Source organism: Alosa pseudoharengus, unplaced genomic scaffold (genome assembly GCF_046254945.1).
Source record: "Alosa pseudoharengus isolate Yale_2024_CS ecotype anadromous, Long Island Sound unplaced genomic scaffold, YU_APseudo_1.1 YU_APseudo_1.1_scf_6, whole genome shotgun sequence".
Classification (NCBI taxonomy): Eukaryota; Metazoa; Chordata; class Actinopteri; order Clupeiformes; family Clupeidae; genus Alosa; species Alosa pseudoharengus.
In genome coordinates this window covers 36,866,433-36,884,242 of record NW_027468848.1, presented here as the reverse complement: position 1 = coordinate 36,884,242, position 17,810 = coordinate 36,866,433, and the positions used below count along the sequence as shown (strand labels likewise).

Here is a 17,810-nt window from a genome sequence, read left to right as displayed (position 1 = left end):
AACACCCACATGGTCATTTTGGGTCACCGTTAAAATATAGCTTTTAAGGGAGAAAGAGACGATGGAAAAAAGGTGCAGAAGTTAGAGAAGAGAAAAATGAAACAGGACACATGTTTATGAGTTTCATGAGTAGTTCTGACAAGTATTTATGAGTGTGTGTGTGTGTGAGAGAGAGAGAGAGAGAGAGAGAGAGAGAGAGAGGGAGGGAGAGAGAGAGAGACCTGACAAGTATTTATGGGTAAGTGGGTGTGTAAGGGTATATGTATGACCATGCATGTGTGTGTACATAAAAATGCATCATTCACATACACATGCAGGAATGTGCATAAATGTGCACACACACACCCACACACACACAAGCCCACACACACATTTTGTGAGAGTTGCACACACTCAATATTTCCCAAGATGATGAAAACGTCATATGGATTTCCTCGCATGTCATGGAAATACTTATGGCTGGAGGCAAAGTCAATTGTAATAGCTGTCATTAAGTTGATTTGTTTTAAGGAGCTGTAGTCAAACTGCATGGATCTTGATTGATTTCACTCTTTTTTCAAGTACGCTCAAGGCATGGGTTTGATATGTGTGCACAGATATTAAGATTATGAGAACTGTATGGAAATACTTAAAGGCACAGAGTGCTTTGAAATAATATCAGAAATTTAGAGACATGCCTTTGCAAATTACGTTTGTGATCATAATAATTATTCCCTGAAGAAACATTGATTCCATTTGAAGTCAACAATGACGGTAGGATATGAGGCCAGAAAAACATTGCTCAGCGGGATGTTAGAGTCTTTTTACATTAACCATATATGACTGCAGATCTCAAATTACACGACAATAATGAGATGAAATGAAATGCAGTGTTATCTTATTTATAATGGATGGATTGAGAAGATCCGAGGAGTGAAATCTAAATGTGTTTGGAACTCTCAACAAACATTCCACCTCCCAGACACGTTTAGCAACAACAATTCTGTTCTACATGGCCAATTACTCAGGTGTACCTCTATGTATATTGCATGCCTTCTGCATCTGTATGTTTATTTGTTAGATAGCTGTGTCCTTCTTATTTATTTCCTCTCTGTTTATCCCAGTGGGACACAGAGAGGCCTCTGTGTGGTATACGATAAATTAATTGCTCTCTATTTTCATTGTCTCTTTCACTTTTTTGCTAAGGGAGATGAAAGGGGTAAACAACCCTATTTTTGTGTGTGTGTGTGTGTGTGTGTGTGTGTGTGTGTGTGTGTGTAATATGCCCCCTGCTAGGGTCAGGGAACTATAACAAAGCTAAATAAAGCAAGGGCAAAATACGGCAGACAACGTTGGATAAATTTGAAAATAATCAATAATTTATTATGATTAAACTAGAACACAAATTAATGCAAAGAGCAATGTTCTAAACAAATAGCAAGTGAAGGCCAGAAGGCCAAAAACGAAGCCGCCCAATTTCCAAGCCTCTCTCCCAGACTCTCACTCTGAGAGGGACTGGAGACCTGGGCGTAGTGTGGGCGAGAGCGGAAAGCGGAGCGGAAAGCGGAGCACAAAGCGAAGCGTGGCAGCGGTGGCGTTCTGCGAGGAACCAAAAAACGAGCCGGCCCCCTGGAGTGACGTCAACCAACCCCTTTTATAGGGCTGGTCCAGCAATTAAGCCCCCTGCTGGAGTGACAGCAGGAACACAAACAGCTAGGGACGTAACAGTGTGTGTGTGTGTGTGTGTGAAATCATACATTGCATTTAATCCTTATAAATTGTCAATAATCTCAAAAGACTGTATATATATAAATTAAATCATTGTCTTTGATACAAGTTTAAGTTGTAATGTAAAGAAATCTGAAAGCTTTGACTACTACAAAGCCTCATCTTCAGACTGGTTCAATCTCTGGTCATTCTTGCCCATAGCATGTAGAGTACATTCCTATCTGAGTGCAAGTGAAATGAAATATGTCTCAAAGCCATAATATTCTACAGTACAGCAATCCCCTCACAGAACAGGTGGCAGTTATGTAAATGTATGTATTCACTTCAATGTAAACTCAACTCAAAGCACCTCAGTTGGATCAACTCTATACAGTACAAAGATCAACACATGAAAGCCTTCCTAATCTTGTGTACCACTCCAAACAAATTAGCATCAATGTTGTTAGCATCACTTGCCATTTATGGCTTCAAGGCGCATTTTAAAATATTAACTCTGGCCTAATGTACTGCTGACACTGTTGGATGCAGCTGGTGGCGGTTGGAGAGAAAGTGAGGTGGATGCGATGGAGATTCACCTCCAGGGAGAGGAGAACAACACGCCCTGTTTCTTTCACTGGGGGAAATGTTATTTCATTTTAAAACTGAGCGGGTTAAATTTTGTGAATTTTTCGGAGCGTCAAAGTTGACGCTTCAGGGGATATTTCACTTCTGGAAGCTTCTACCCGTGTGTGAGCTCTTTCAGAGGGGTTGCATCACCACTACTAGGAGGAGAGGACTCCGGTGGTGCACTACAAACAAAAAAGTCACGCCCCCCAAAACTTTGGAGGGAGGATGTGGATCAAAGACACATTAACTCAACAACCTATGTGTTCCCATCCTGAGGCGATGTCACCATCAGAAATGCACAACTTGACAAAAAAAAAAAAAAAAAAAACTTGTGTGAAAAGCCCACAGTTTCGTATCTCCTTTATAAACATAGAAAAGTAGTAGTAGTCCTCAGTAGTCTGAATTGTCACTGTATGACTTCTTTCCCACTGCGGGACAACCTTCCTCCTTTCATATTTTCTGGAGCTGACATGCAGCGAGGGCACCCAGCCTCCCCACCCAGGCTACATCACGGTGGCAGTGTTCGCATTACAGCAGAGGCTATTCATCTCTTTGCTATCTCTAGTGAGGGTCTCTGCTTACAGTAATGGAAATCATTAAAAAGGGATTCACGAGGAGGTGGGAGGACCTCTTGTGTCATCATATTTCTTCTTCTCCGGTACACACTCTGAATATCTCTCCAGTGGAAGTGTGTGTGTGTATGTTTGTGTATGTGTGTGTGTGTGTGTGTGTGGTCTGTATGTGTGTGTGTGCATATGTATGGTGTGGTGTGTGTGTGAGTGTGTGTGTAGTCTCTATGTGTGTGTGTGAGTGTGTGTGCATGAGCATGTATGTGTGTGCGTGCGTGCGTGTGTGTGTGTGTGTGTGTGTGTGTGTGTGTGTGTGTGTGTGTGTGTGTGTGTGCTGAAGTGAATAGGTGGGGGGACAAATGTGAGAGTGGTTTGGAAACCTCTTCAGAACCAGTCTGCAAATATTGATCTACTCCTACTACCACTATGAGGACAATTTATCTACAGGCGATGATGAGGGGAAAGTCTTCAGAAGGAAAAAGAAAGAGAGGGAGTAAAGAGAGACAGAAAAGAGGGGGTTTTATTTCCTTTATCCCTTGTTTTTTTTCCTTCCTAAGAAATTAGAAATGTTTTGGCAATACAATGAGATTTTTTGTCATAGCAATAAAGCTGTATTTAATTGAATTGAGACATAGAGACAGAGAGAGAGAGAGAGAGAGAGAGAGAGAGAGTGAGAACACAGGGAGGGAGGACATGAACGCTGGACCAATCCTGATGTCACCAGCCCGTGGCAAAGGCGTCCTCATAAGGGCTGGATGACTAAGGTAATAGCCTTACACAACTGCCATGGCTCTCGCTAGTTATGGCTGCTGTGCGCAGACCACATAGCCCAGTGTGGGAGCCATTAGGCCACCCCATGCAGGACATCCAGAGGCGTTCTGAGGATGCCCACAGCTCCTGCAGATCCTTCTAAAACCATCAGTGGTTTTCTTGGTAGATGCTTGGCTCCACTGCAGGGGTCCTGCAGGCTTTGGTATTTTTTTGTATTATTTCATTTTTTGAATGGCTGTTTGCAGTTGCTGTATGGCGTGTTGACTGAGGGGAACTCAGGTTAAATCCTGCTGCTCTCTAAAACACATTGGAGGTGTTTTGTGCTTTTGGGTTGAAATGTACACTTTACTTGAACATCACACTGCTTTATATGTACAGGTAATTCTTTACAGACTAAAGGGCCGTTTACACCAGGAACGATAACTATAAAGATAACTATATCTATAACTATAAAAGCATCCCCACTGACCAACGATAAGGAAAGTCTCTCCTCGTGTTGATGAATGTGATGGCTAAAATGTGATGGATTCTGATTGGCTGTCAGCTTTTTATCGTTCTCAAAATTGCTCTGAAAGTGATCCCCGACGATATCATGCCATTATCGTAACAGTTATCATTCTTGTTGTGAACGGCTCTGAACTGCATATCAGTTGCTGTGCTTATGAACATCATGAATACTTAATAAACATTTATGATTGTGATATACTTTGTGGATACCAGGTTTATGGATGATAGATTTAAGTGAAGGGGTGCTCTTGAATTCTTTCTTTTCCACCCTGTCCACTCGACACCCTTGAAATTACCCCAAATAGACTCTGACTGGATCAGCTTCTGCTCTGATTTCCACACAGGGTCTGGGCCTGGAGCTGACCCGGGGTCAGCCATGCAGTCTGGGTTTCATGAATCACTGCCTCATGCTCTCCGTGCTAACACAAAAAGATTGTTCCGGAGGCCTTGACAAGCATGAACCCAAACTAACCACGCCTGCTGCAATCCTCTACACCTCTTCACCTTGACAGGTGCGAGGAGGAAGTGTTGCCGTGACAACCCAAGAGTGGAGTTCAATGCCACTCTGATTTTTTTTTTCCTCGTCCGATCAGGGCTGAGGGCAGTGTTAACCAGGGTCACAAGCCCACTGCTGAAGGTGCTGAATAGAACGGAACAGAATTTATTTTCGGCCAGTCTTATTTTTTCCACTTCCTTGTCTTTTTTCTCGGTCTCTCCTTTTTCAGTCTGTTGCTCCCTCCACTTCATTTTCTTCATTACTTAATCTCTCTTCCTCTGACCACTCTTACCTCATCAAGTCTTCCTGAAATCTCTTGCCGACTCCCTAAACTCTCTCTCTCTTTCCTCTTAAAATCTTTCTCCCTCTTCCAAATCTCTCTCTCTCTCTCTCTCTCTCTCTCTCTCTCTCTCTTCCTAAAATCTCTCTTTCTCTGTTTCCTTCTCCTACTCCCACACAAGGCTTTTAAAAACAAAACATGCCTGAGACTGATTATTTTAGGTACTCAGAGTACTGCCTCCTGTTCCTGCCCTCCTCCTGAGTCTGGCTGGAGAGCCCAGTAGGCCATGCCAGTAAAGACAAAACACTCACTCTCTCACTGTCCCTGCTGATGAGCTCAGATTGATTGCCTCTTGTCCATGTGTGTGTGTGCGCTCGTTTCCTCCTGATGAATAATCAACTAAACGCATTATATCGCAAATACAAGACCGGGTTCTGAATCTGAATCAATTCCAATCAATTAATTTCCAACAAAGTCCAGAAATACAAGCTACAGTGAATTGTATTATATGTATTTGTTTGATAATGCTGTTTCTACTGAGTTCAACAGTTACGACTGAGAGAAAGAAGAATAAGAATGGGTATCTAGGAGGGATGTCAGAGGTCCTAACAGGTTGACAGTTTGACATGAAATGAGAATCTGGGGGGAGAGTCCTTTGATATACACTCCCTCATACATCATCAGTCAGAGTTCTGAAACACTCTTTCTCATCCACTGAATGATTATGATCGGTGTGTGTGTGTGTGTGTGTGTGTGTGTGTGTGTGTGTGTTTGTGTGTGTGTGTGTGTGTGTGTGTGTGTGTGTGTGTGTGTGTGTGTGTGCGTGCGAGTGTGCGGAGGCTGTCTTCATAGAGGACTAACGTCGGGAGGTCATGAGATGAGCTTGGGGCCTGAGGGGAATGTGACCATGACCGTATGTTTTCCAAAGGCCCTTTCTTTCCAGATGGTCCTGTTAGAGGTGATGATGTAGCCATGGAGACCGACATCACTTCAACCACATGCATCAAAATCAGTGGCCTTCACTGAAAAGAACCACATTATGAATACTCTGCTATACCAATCAACTTCAAGGGTACATACTTCATAAAGACATTTACAATGACTATAACAAGTGAGGGAACTCGATGTTCTGTACTTAATCGATGCCTCTCTTAAGCATACAGTATAATGCCTTTCTGTGGCTTTAATTTCAATGCTCTTGAGTCTCTGCATGTGTTATCCCTTCTGTGTAATGCTTAGCTCAGTCTTCAACTAACTTCTCTAAACATCCCAAATTTCTTCAACAAACAAAAGTGCCATTTTACGTCCAATATGACATTTTGAACTGCACCTCCGGCCTCCAACCAAAACATCCTCATAAATCCGTTAGACATATTGAGCGTTAGAGTAAACTCACACATCTGTTCGGAATCTTAGCTGGGAAGCTCAAAATGTTCTACAGATCCCTATTGTTGTTTAAGCCAAGGCAGCTGTAAAAGGTTTTAGATGTGTCCTGTGTATCTGAGGCAGATCACCCACAAAGTGTTTGTATTTAATGGGTATGTCAAATCGAACTAGTCTTTCTAGAATGTCTAGGTAAAAGGTATTGCAGTTGAAAATTAGCCTGCTGACTAACACTGGTACATTTACACATTTTTTAACGAATGTGTGTTGTCTTTATACATAAATAAATTAAATTAAGTTATTAAATGTTCTAACAATAGAGAGAGAGAAAAATTAAATGTATATTTATGAAGTGTGTGTCTCTAGGAATGTATGAAAGCATTAGGCCTACAGATCAGTATTCTTCCATTAGCTATCTGATTTATATCTGAATTTATGCTTACATGTAACATCAGGAAGCAAAGCATTGAGAACACATCATCACAGGGCTGATAGCTAGGACAATTTCTGTGCCTGAAGTTATCAGTAATTTTCGAAGCCTTTAGATACGATTATCCACTTCCAAATCTTAAACGCCATGTTTCATGCTTAAATTCTAGAACAGTGCCAGAGAACTGTAAGTCGTGACTATAATGCATCACCAGGTTTGCAATTGGCCCCACAAAAGCACAGCCTAACACCACAATACAATAAAATGAGAGCAAATACATGACTGTTTGTGTATTACATCATTTCCTGTGAGTGGGAGTGTCTAGCCAGTGCTGGGTAGAGAACAGGGTTTGAGAATTGCAGGCTTTCAGAACCACACTGACTCGTATCCGGTGCTTTCAGCCAGCGGCAGTCTTGAGGAGTTGTTTTGTGGCTGTTTGACTGAAAACTAATATTGTTCCTAAACCAGGCCATGCCGTTGGGTTTTGTCGGTCCATTGTAGTAGAAATCGAGAGAGGCAATTACTTTGTGTCAAGGCTTCAGACCCACCGCTATTCTGCAAGCGGAGGCTGAGAGACGAGACTGTTGCAACATGTTGTGCTCAACACCGCTCTGTTCACAACACCACAAAGGCCAGCACCTTATCTAGGTTAAGCAACGTGTCCCTGACAGCCAACGAGCGACTCGACATCTGAGAGGATCCGGTGAACGCGTGGCCTGAAAGTGGCCCAGATCTGAACCACGTCCGAGGACTGCTTACAACAGCAGATGCCCAAGAGGGATGGATTAGCAGCAAGATAATACATCTAAAAACTGAGCAAATCTCATCCCCTAAAAGGACTTATGAGGTGCAGATGTCGGCTTTTTTTTATGCTCTCATTAAATCTTTTTTAGAACAAACACTTCTGTTCTGACTGGTCTGTGCAGAGGGCTTTAAAAATAGCCTGAAGACACAGAAGAACAAGTAACTCAGCAAGAAAGAGAGCGATAATAACGCCTTCGTTCCAACCAATACTAAACTAGGACATGAAACTGCATCCTCTGGCCATGCCACTACTGCAAAGAGAGCAATAATCCAAGATGCAGGTATCGCACAAATATTGCACAGTATACACAGGCTAACAAACATGTTATGTCGATTTTTCTAAACGCCTGTATCTGCCTGTATGCCAGGAAAGGTTATACAGTACATTCCACTCAATATGTTCACTTATGTGGATTTGTGCATAAAACCGCAGCATTCAAGTGTAACTCATTGATTTGTGTGAGGCACTTATGTAGTTCCAACTTTTCTTACATTACCGATTGCAACCACTTCACTGGACTCAAACATCAGATGTTATTTAACAAGAGGACTCATTAGCGAAATTATTAATAAATAATAAACAAAACTCATCCATTAACATTGTGTGGTTTGAGGTTAGAAATGCATGCTCCACTTGTCCAGGGCACAAATTAAGGGCACTCTCAAATCAGATTTATGCACTTATCTTGCAGGTATCAAAGCTCTTAGGAAACTATTCATCTCCCAGGCACAGGTTTATGAACACATGTGTAGTCTTTATGTATCCGGAATCTTTTCCCCCTCATCTTGCTGTCACAGTATCCATGATATACTTTGTCTAACTATGGTCAACAGAACAACAACTTGAAAATCAATAGGCCGTCCAATCGATCTATTGCCCTACATATCTGCTGGACTGAGCAAGATCAGTCTGCTTGTTGCTGTCCCTTTCTCACGGCTGTTTTCCTTTGTGCTCTCTCCCTCCACCACCATGAGAAAAAAGATGCGTAGCTCTACCAGATGTAAGGAGTTTCGACATAGTGTGTCTGGGCCATCTAAACAAGCCAAAGAGCATCAAAAGAAACGGGGAAACCTGGCTGCCAATTATTATGTGTGTGTGTGTCTGTGTGTGTGTGTGTGTGTGTGTGTGTGTCTGTGTGTGTGTGTATGTGTGTCACACACAGACAGGGGAGATGAGCAGGCTTCAGCTTGTTCAGAAGAGAGCAGGTAAAGGCCAAGGGCGGCTTTCAGCTCCTTCAAGGCGGGAGGCCGAAAGGTCAAACGCAGCCATTTTGAGCTGGACCACTAGGTTGTGGTTAAATTAGCAACAGAGGTCGAGTCAAACATCAGAGACACGGATGTGTCTCACCACAGCATGAAAAAAGGAGCAGACCAGAGACGAGACATCGAAAAAGAGAGCGAAAGGTAACTGATGTCTAGCAGATGCTTTTATCCAAAGCAAGCTAATCAACATTAACTCACAACAGCAGGTTTGGGAATCAAACCCGGGTCACCCAATTGTCGGACGACAACGCAACCACTGATCCACCACACCCACAAGGCACAGAAAAGCATTATGGGTAAAGGACAGACCTCCAACGTCCTCCACCAGCACAAGACGTCAGCTCACCTTCGCTCTGGCCCATGTGGATGCTCCAGTAGCTCTGCAGGCACTGCAGCTCCTTCTTCATGCCCCGCTTGCAGCGGCAGCTGTAGAGGGCGCTGTCGTGCAGCACCTCCATGGCGGACTGGCACTCCTGCTTGTTGGCCAGCATGCTGGTGCGGTCGCGGCCCACCAGGCACTGGCGCATGACGCGGTAGCTGGAGCTGCACTGCGGGTTGGTGTTGCACATGTCGTTGGCCTTGAGGCAGTCCACCGGAGTGTCCCCATCCACGCCGAGGCCCTGGACGACGGGCACCGGCAGGCCAGAGGAGCTAGCAGAGGAAAACACTACTTTGTCTGAGAGGAGGAGGAGGAGGAGGAGGAGGAAGAGGAAGAGGACGAGGAGAGGAGAGAGGGAGAAGGCGAGGAGGAAGGTGAAAGGAGGAGGAGAGGAGAGGGGGAGAGGGGAAGAGGTCAGCAGAGGGAATAAGAGGATAGGAATAAAGACAGGAGAGGAAAGGAGAGATAATGATTAAAAAGAGGAGAGAAGATGCCAATAGAGCAGATGAGGTAGAGGATGAGAGAAGGAGTGAAGCAGAGAGAGAGAGAGAAGATGGAATATAGAAGGACATGGCACGTGCAACAGAGATTGATAAAGAAAAAAGAGGGGATGGAACAGACATAAGAGGAGGTGAGAGGTAAGGAGTAGGCAGTGAATAGAGAATGAACAAGTACAAAGGAAAGGATGAAAGAGTAAAAATGGCGGAGAGAGAGGAGCAGAGGGGATGGGACAGGGATGAGACAAGATGAGCACAGAGGGGGTCGAGAGAACAGGTGAGAAGAGGGAATGGTAAGAAAGGTACAGTGAAGTAGAAGAGAGAGGGAAGAGGAGGGTGGTGGGATGGAGGTACAGAAAGACATGATGGGTGGAGGAAGAGAGAGGACATGACAGTTGAGATAATGGCAGGAATAAGTTAAATGTGAAGGTAGGAAAGCGGAGAGGTAAAGGCAGGCGAGATAAGAGAGGGGGAAGACAAGAGGACGGAGAAAGAGGAGAAAATTGAAATGTGTTACGTCAACTGTTTAGCCTGCCATCATCAAGAAAAATAGTTCAGCCATAAAATGGGCATAACTAAACATGCAAAAATAAGACAGACCACTATTCAAATCACGATGGGTATGCCATACCACACCAACACTCCCAAAACAGCAAGAATAAATCTCTATTTCTTTACATAATACTTATCCTATTTCTCTTGTGGAATGCTGGAAATGTATAAAATATAAGATGGAGTAAATCACAGAATTAAACGAGCCAGCGAGGATGGGTTCCTAATAGACTGCTACTGGCTTCATATGAAATAAACCCTAAGCTAAAGGAAATGGTCCACTGTATGTATTATTTGTGATCATCATCACACTCTGTTGGGCAGTCGTGGCCTACTGGTTAGGGCTTCGGGCTTCAAATGGCAAGGGTTGCTTGTTCGATCCCCGACCAGTGGGAATGGCTGAAGTGCCCTTGAGCAAGGCACCTAACCCCTCACCTCCCCCCGAGCGCTGCTGTAGCAAGGCAGCTCACTGCTCCGGGTTACTGTGTGCTTCACCTCACTCTGTGTTCACTAATTCACGGATGGGATAAATGCAGAGACCAAATTCCCTGTATACGCAAGTATACTTGTCCTAGGAACCTGATTAACATTTACACTTTACATTGCAGACATGTACAACAATGTCAAATATCACAGGCACTACGCAATATATGGACAGACAAACAGACAAACAAGCAAAACAACAACACTCTGAGCTCTCATTGAGCTAAAAACAGACATTCTCTCGTTTGTCGCCTAAACCAAATCCAGGAAGTCGAGCGGGTGTGTCTGTCTCATCAGTGACTAGATATACAGCTATCTCACTGTTATTTGCCAGGTTTTTTCTCTCTCTCCGGCAGAGAAGAACAGCTCATTTGTGTAATCTGTTGGCCGAGAATCGCTTGCATGAGTAAGCCTGGCTTTTTAATAAAGGCCCAGTGCATAGCTCACAGTCTCAGAGTGGCAGAGAACGGTGCCCCATGAGCCAAATGTCAGATAGGCTATGTCAAACTGGGGTATAGGAAGTAGATGAACTGAGCCATTGTAGTTGTGTTCTTTCTTAGAAAGTGACACACTCTCACCCCAAAATACGAAACTTTTGTGCCATGTCTTTCCCCCATTCATGGCCCAGACTGATAGAGCAAATAATCTATGTTAAAGACTTAGACATTGGTAGACTGCAGTCTAAGACTGTAGAAAAGAGATTTGTTTCCAAGGCTACAAATCATTTCAGTGGGGGACTATATCAGGATTAATTAGGAAAGGGCCAAACTGATGTATGTGGCAGATGATGCAATGTCATTACGACGTGGTTTCTTCAAATGTGGAATTAAATGCCAGAAATGGCTGTCAATTTTGTCAGAAAAGGATTTACTTAAAGCTGTTGCAATTGAAGCATAATTTTGAAAACCCAATTATAAAGTGTTTAATCCGAATCCGAATCAGCTTTATTGACCAGGTTTGAGTAAACAAACAAGGAATTTGACTCCGGTTAATATGTGCTGTCAAAAGTACAACACGATTAATTATTAATTAAGATTGATTGAATGTCAGGTTCAAGACTAGACAACATGCCCCATACAAAATTATTTATTCTGAAAACTCCAAACAAGCGTTTTAAATTGTTTAGGAAGAACATAAGCAGCTCATCAGTAGCTAAGTAGGATTGTTGTCTAAATTCTAGACTGAACAAGACTAGACGTGTGGGGCTGGTCACCAGTGACACCTACAGGTATGAGTGGACTCGTGGCTAAAGCGGGCTCGAGTAAACAGCATGAACCCGTGCGAGACCAAACTCATGACTCTACACCAACTCTGAATTGAAAAAACTGCTAGCCACACTATCCAAACGTGCATATTATCTTGTTCATTGTCGTACACTTTCTTTCGTGGCTTTATTAGCTCACTGTGTATGGGTACAATACAAAAAAACCCCCACTAAATTGCAAAACACTGAGTCGAACTCAAAACTGGTGAATTAGGCTGCTGTGTTGTATGCAAAGCAGTCAGAGAGAGAGAGAGAGGGGGGGGGGGGGGGTGCAAATGTATTTTGTGTTTATTTTGTGGGGCTATGCCATTGACCGAGATAATGCAGTAAGGTCTATGTCTTGAGACTTTCGAAGTCTTACCTCTGCCGGTGCAGTGCCTGTGACCTTGAAGGTTTTCACCTTCGCTCAGTTCCTGAGAACAACTATCTGACTGCCCTGACATCATTCCAGATCATTAACTTTAACCAATGACACTGTGTTTGAAGGAATCGTATTTAAAGACACCAACATAAAAAACAACAAAATCAACCAGAGACCTTCAAAAGGCAAGAGATTTGTGATTTTGTTAAGGAAATGCAGATGAACATTGTTGGGCATCTCTACGTGTATCTGTGAATATACAGAATTGCTAGAGGCACTGCGCTCAATCCATTCTCTTGCATAATTTGATGTCCACACATATAATGTGACTTTGAGCACTGGCATGTACAGTCAATCAACTCGTTGTCCTACACAGAAATATAACAAATGGCAATCACTTAGAAACTGTTTAAAATAACCATCAGACCAAACAAAACAGAAAGCTTTGTGAACACGTCTATGTTAGTAGCAAACATGTGTATTTCATGTCACCTTTATAAACAGATATATTAAAATAAAGAATGAAATACATCCACATATGATTTAAAAATAGAACCCGTTATAGCTTCCATTTAGAAACTACATTCCATTACATTTAATTCGATGTATCGGTGAAAAGGAGAAGGGAATTGGAAACTTTACTTACCAAACAACAGCAGTAAACCGTACATATAGAAATACATCCTGGTAAATCTAACAAGGTATCCTTAAGGAGCTGAAAATAATGCTGCTCCAATGCAATTTCTTCCGTCCAAACAAATTTATTTCTTTCCCTTGTTGCTCGTTAGCCCTCCAAGGTGGTCTCGACGCATTGAATTGTAAAATATCCAAGCATAACTCCAAACCTTGCCAAACGCCAAACATAAATCATCCACTGTCTTAAAAGGTAATCAAAACTTTCTAAATTCCAAAATGAGAAACAGGAATTCAACCCAAAAGTTGAAACGTTGCTGTAACGTTATTCTGGATGCCGTGCTGACAGACTCATCTTTCCAAATGCGGTTGCCGTATCAACAGAACGCAAGCGAAGACGCAGCGTTCACATGTGCCGCTCAGTGATCCGGGGCTGCGTCGCGGTCCAAGGTGATATTCCACCACATCCAACGACTTCCGTTAAATTCCCCCGCAGATATTCCAACGACGGTCAACTTTGCACGGGTAGGAGAGTGGTGCGTTTTAGCCAGTGATCACTGAGGGCGTGCACGATTTACAGTTTCCTGTATGGGGTGCGCCTGTGAGAGGTTGAAACGCTGCAAGCGGGCACCCCATACAATGATTTGGCAGCGGATGAGTTAATTGAAAAGGGTTAATAAACAAATAAGAACTGCGTTACCCGACTAAATTTCCAATGGAGATCTTCTAACTGGTGACAGTTAAACTGATTAAAAAGCGAGTCTGTTTATGGAGTGCAGATAGCTGTTGGTGGGTTGCGCTTGGGAAGGAGTATACTTTTAAGCTATCTTGGCATTACACACCACATGCGAGATTTAAGTGGAGGGTGTGCGTAGGGGATGGTACTGTGCAAAATGGTCTATGTTGTATAGTTTACAAATACACATAGCCTACTTACCGAATTTGCAGGATGTTTTAACGCAGAAGTTGACAGAATGTAGTCTATTCATGGGAAGCGTGTAGAACATTTGAAACTTCCACAACATCTGGCTTTCTATTTCTATTTCAAAAGAAACTAATTTATATGGACAAGCTGTGCATTAAATGAAAGTGTGTAACAGCGTTGTGGTCATGCACATTAACCATGAATTGTCCTTTACAAGCACATTCAAAAGCTTGTCCTGCTTTTAAATGGCAGGCAAATTATTCGTGGGTGTTAGTTACATTATGTTTAACATCCGTGATTGAGATGCAATGAGACACTTGCGACCCTCGCCACGTCTGCACTGGACCACAGCAGAAAGTACGGCAATATTGATGTGGTTTGTCTCCATACGCCGATAGAAGACACACGTCCCTCAGCCATTTGTCATCGGCGGTTTGACGAAGGGGAGCCCGCGGCAATGGCCACAACTCACCAGGCTTGAGCGGGTTCTCTGACTTTTTAGTGTCAGCGGCGAAATTAGTCATATTGTGCGCCGTGACGCGGGGCTAAGTACACCAGGTTGTGGTCTTGTTCGGGAGCAAGTTGGACAAGAGAAAAAGCTAGAGATTTTTCCAGAGGTATAGTGAATGCAGTATAATTTGCGTTTGATAGGAAAGACGGATCCTTGATCCTCTCAGGGACATCGATTGAGTTTACTGAATTCAGAACATATGTATGGTATGTACTGTAAGCTACGTCCATAGTTCATTGGCTATCAGTGGTGTCAGTCACGTGGTTCTTTACCATCTGTGGAAAAAATAAGAACATGTTTTGTAGGCATATTTAGCAGATCTTGTCGTTTCAGTTAGCTTGTGGCCTTGTAGTAGGCATGCACTGCAGAGAGTATCCCTATACTCTCTAAAGTTCTGCTCAAGAGGTTCAGTAAAAACATAACAATAAGGATGAAACTGATGCAAGCATTTTCCAGTAACAAACTTTTTTTCTGTGCAGGATAGTGAACATGAATGTGCACGCTTTTGAGGGCACCCCCCACCCCCTTTCACTGCAGTCCTCATGGCCACATAAGGTGCTTTGGGCATATGCATTATGGAGAAAGACTGTATTGGCTAGATAATGTTACACATTACAGCATGCAGGAGCAGTGGCAGGCTCCCGTTGAAGCATCAGTCATACCTAGAGTGGCTCTCATGTCAGAATGCGCTGGGGTCTGCCGGCGTGCACCCAGCAGTGGGGCGTCTGAGCGGCTGCCTGTCTGAATGCCAGGCTCCACATAAATCTATGAGCCAGCACCCCCACTGTGAGACAATGGGGCTGGAAGACAGAGAGGGATCTGAGAGGGGGGCGTTAGAAAGACCACGTGGCGTTGTAGGGTGTCGAGAGCATGTTAAAAACCTGACAGACTTTATTGTTCATGGGAAGGGAGACAGGAAGAGAGAGAGAGAGAGAGACAGACAGAGGGAGAGAGAATGAAAAAGGGAGTAAGAGAGGAAGAGTTTAATTAACCAAGAGTGCATTCCTCCCAGAGAGACAACTGTTCTTTGCTTGACCATGGCAGACGAGATGGATGTCAACACCCCCGGCCCACTCCACCACCACCACCACCACCACCACACCCACCGCCTCCCAATTTAATCTCAGTGTTTCTCAAGTGTGACACAGTGGTGTAGTACCGCAAAGCTTCCATGGAGGCCTGCAACAACTTTTCACTCAGCCTCTGCAGCTCCCTCTCTCTCTCTCTCTCTCTCTCTCTTTCTCTCTCTCTCTCTCTCTCTCTCTCTCTCTCTCTCTCTCTCTCTCTCTCTTTCTCTCTCTCTCTCGATCTGCTCACCACACATATGTGCCTGCTGTCTGTCTGAGTCTGACCTTGGCTGGAGTAGGGGGGTGGAAGGGTGGAGGGCAGACGGGGGGAGAGGAGAGGTAGGAGTGGCTTGGGGAGGAGGAAGGGGGGTTTGGATTTTGGAGGTGGATTTTTTTTTTTGCATGGTATGGCAGCAGGAGAGTTTAGCCAGTGTGGTGCCTTGCAGCATCTGCTGGATTTAAAAAACGCACCCGGGCCAAATTTAGACTTGTGGGGCAGGGGGCCGCTACCACGGCGGCTTATTATACGTCCAAAAATAGCATCCAGATCAGATCCTTGAGCACCAGATCTTCCAGGGAATGAGCGCAAAGTATGATGGTGCTGAAACGCAGGCCTCGGGAAACAGTCACATTAGTTAAATTGTAGCACGTTTTACGATGGGGGTGTAGGCCTATGTATATTTGTGTGCGTGTGTGTGTGTGTGTGCATGCGTGCATGCGTGTGTGTGTGTGTGTGTGTGTGCAGTGGGGGTGGAAAAGTCTGAATAAATTCACAAAATATCCTACAGCCATACTAGTTCTGACTGCCTGCACAGTAAATTGATGAGAGCAAAAGAGCGTTTTAGCATAAAGATAACCCCAGCAGAACATACTTAATATTTTTCATTTTGCTCAATGGCATATCTTTGAGCACGCGAAAGAGAGAGAGAGAGGGAGAGAGAGAGAAAGACAGAGGGGGGGGCTCAGTGTGTACATTAGTGATGTACACTGCAACATCAGAGAACCAAAGTGTCTGTGTCTGGGCCATGCGGAACGTGGAGTACCGTGGGCTATATTTAGAGCGCTCTCTTTGTCCGTCCTGTCTAAAGCTGCGGCTTCGGCGCTCCGCCCGAGCTCTCTCTATCCCCAGCAGCAGATCACCTCGTCTAATGTCAGCAGTCAGACAAATGAGCAGATCTTGTTTCTCAAGCCTATTCTGGGATCTCCATTCACTAGTCTCTCCTTTCCCCCCTCTCGCTTCCCCTCGCTTTCTCTCGCCTCTCGTCTCCAGGGCTTCCGTGCCTGTCCATCTTCTGTGTCCTGTCAGATTTGTGTTCCTCATCATCACCATCATCATCATCACCACCAGCGTCATTATATCATCCCGATTTTCATAATTATCATCATCCCCGACTAATGACCGCACTCATTATTATCAACTCTATCGAATTCATAAATAAGTCATTAGCAAATAATAACACATATTCTTAAGTAGTTAATTGATATGCTTGTTTGTGTTATTTGTTTACTTGCTTCTATACTGATTTGGACAATATGCTTGGCTGTAATTGAGCTTAAAGAGAAGCAAAGCTGAACTTCATGAACTCTGCGAGGGTGTGGTTGGCAGCGGTAATGCTGCCGCGATGGATGTTCCACGGCGACGTTGCTCCTAAATGGATGGCCCATCAGGGCAGACAGAGCTCAGCTCTGGCCTAATTCATCATATAATTTCATAATCCTTTCTGCAGCGTCATTCATTCAAAAGGGAGGGAATTGTATTACCGTAAATCAAAACAGCAGGAAGTCTCTTCACTTTGTGCTGTGTCAAAATGGAGTTATCTATCATCTCCGGAGCAATGGAAACAGGGCTGGGATAGGCCAATGTTTTTGATGCCACCAAGGCAGGAGCAGCACTGGATAGACAGAGACAGTGAGCTGTGTTGATTTATAATAGTATTTATTAATTGGGATAAATAATAGTACTTGAAGAACCTCTCTTCCAGAACAGAAAAGTATCCACTCAACAAATCATCTCTCTCTCTCTCTCTCTATCACTTTCTCTTGCTCTCTCCCTCTCCATACCCCCCACCCCCTTTTTTGTATTTCATCTCTATCCACACGAGCAAAGACAATCCTGTACTGAATATAGAACTCTATGTAGTTTTCATCTCCTCTCACTGTCATAAAACAGACTATATCGCTGCCTAATTTTTTTTTTATCTGAAATGCTTAAAATTTCCCCATATGGTCTCAAAGAGGTAAGTTGTTGGCATCAGTGTGTGTGTGTGTGTGTGTGTGTGTCTGTCTCTCTCTGTGTGTGTGTGTGTGTGTGTGTGTGTGTGT

General features: G+C 43.8%; 1 protein-coding gene across 1 annotated transcript in view; it reads right to left on the bottom strand.

Annotated features, from left to right (window-relative positions):
* LOC143106274 (GDNF family receptor alpha-2-like) overlaps positions 1–13,431 on the bottom strand; it is a 93,982-nt gene extending 80,551 nt beyond the window's left edge. Inside the window, exons 1-2 of the mRNA XM_076270515.1 lie at positions 12,999–13,431; positions 9,163–9,492 (exon numbers count right to left, since the gene is read on the bottom strand). Of these exons, the coding sequence (XP_076126630.1) occupies positions 9,163–9,492; positions 12,999–13,035 (367 nt within the window). The 5' untranslated portion in view covers positions 13,036–13,431. The remainder of the gene's footprint in view (positions 1–9,162; positions 9,493–12,998) is intronic.
* Positions 13,432–17,810: the final 4,379 nt, after the last annotated feature.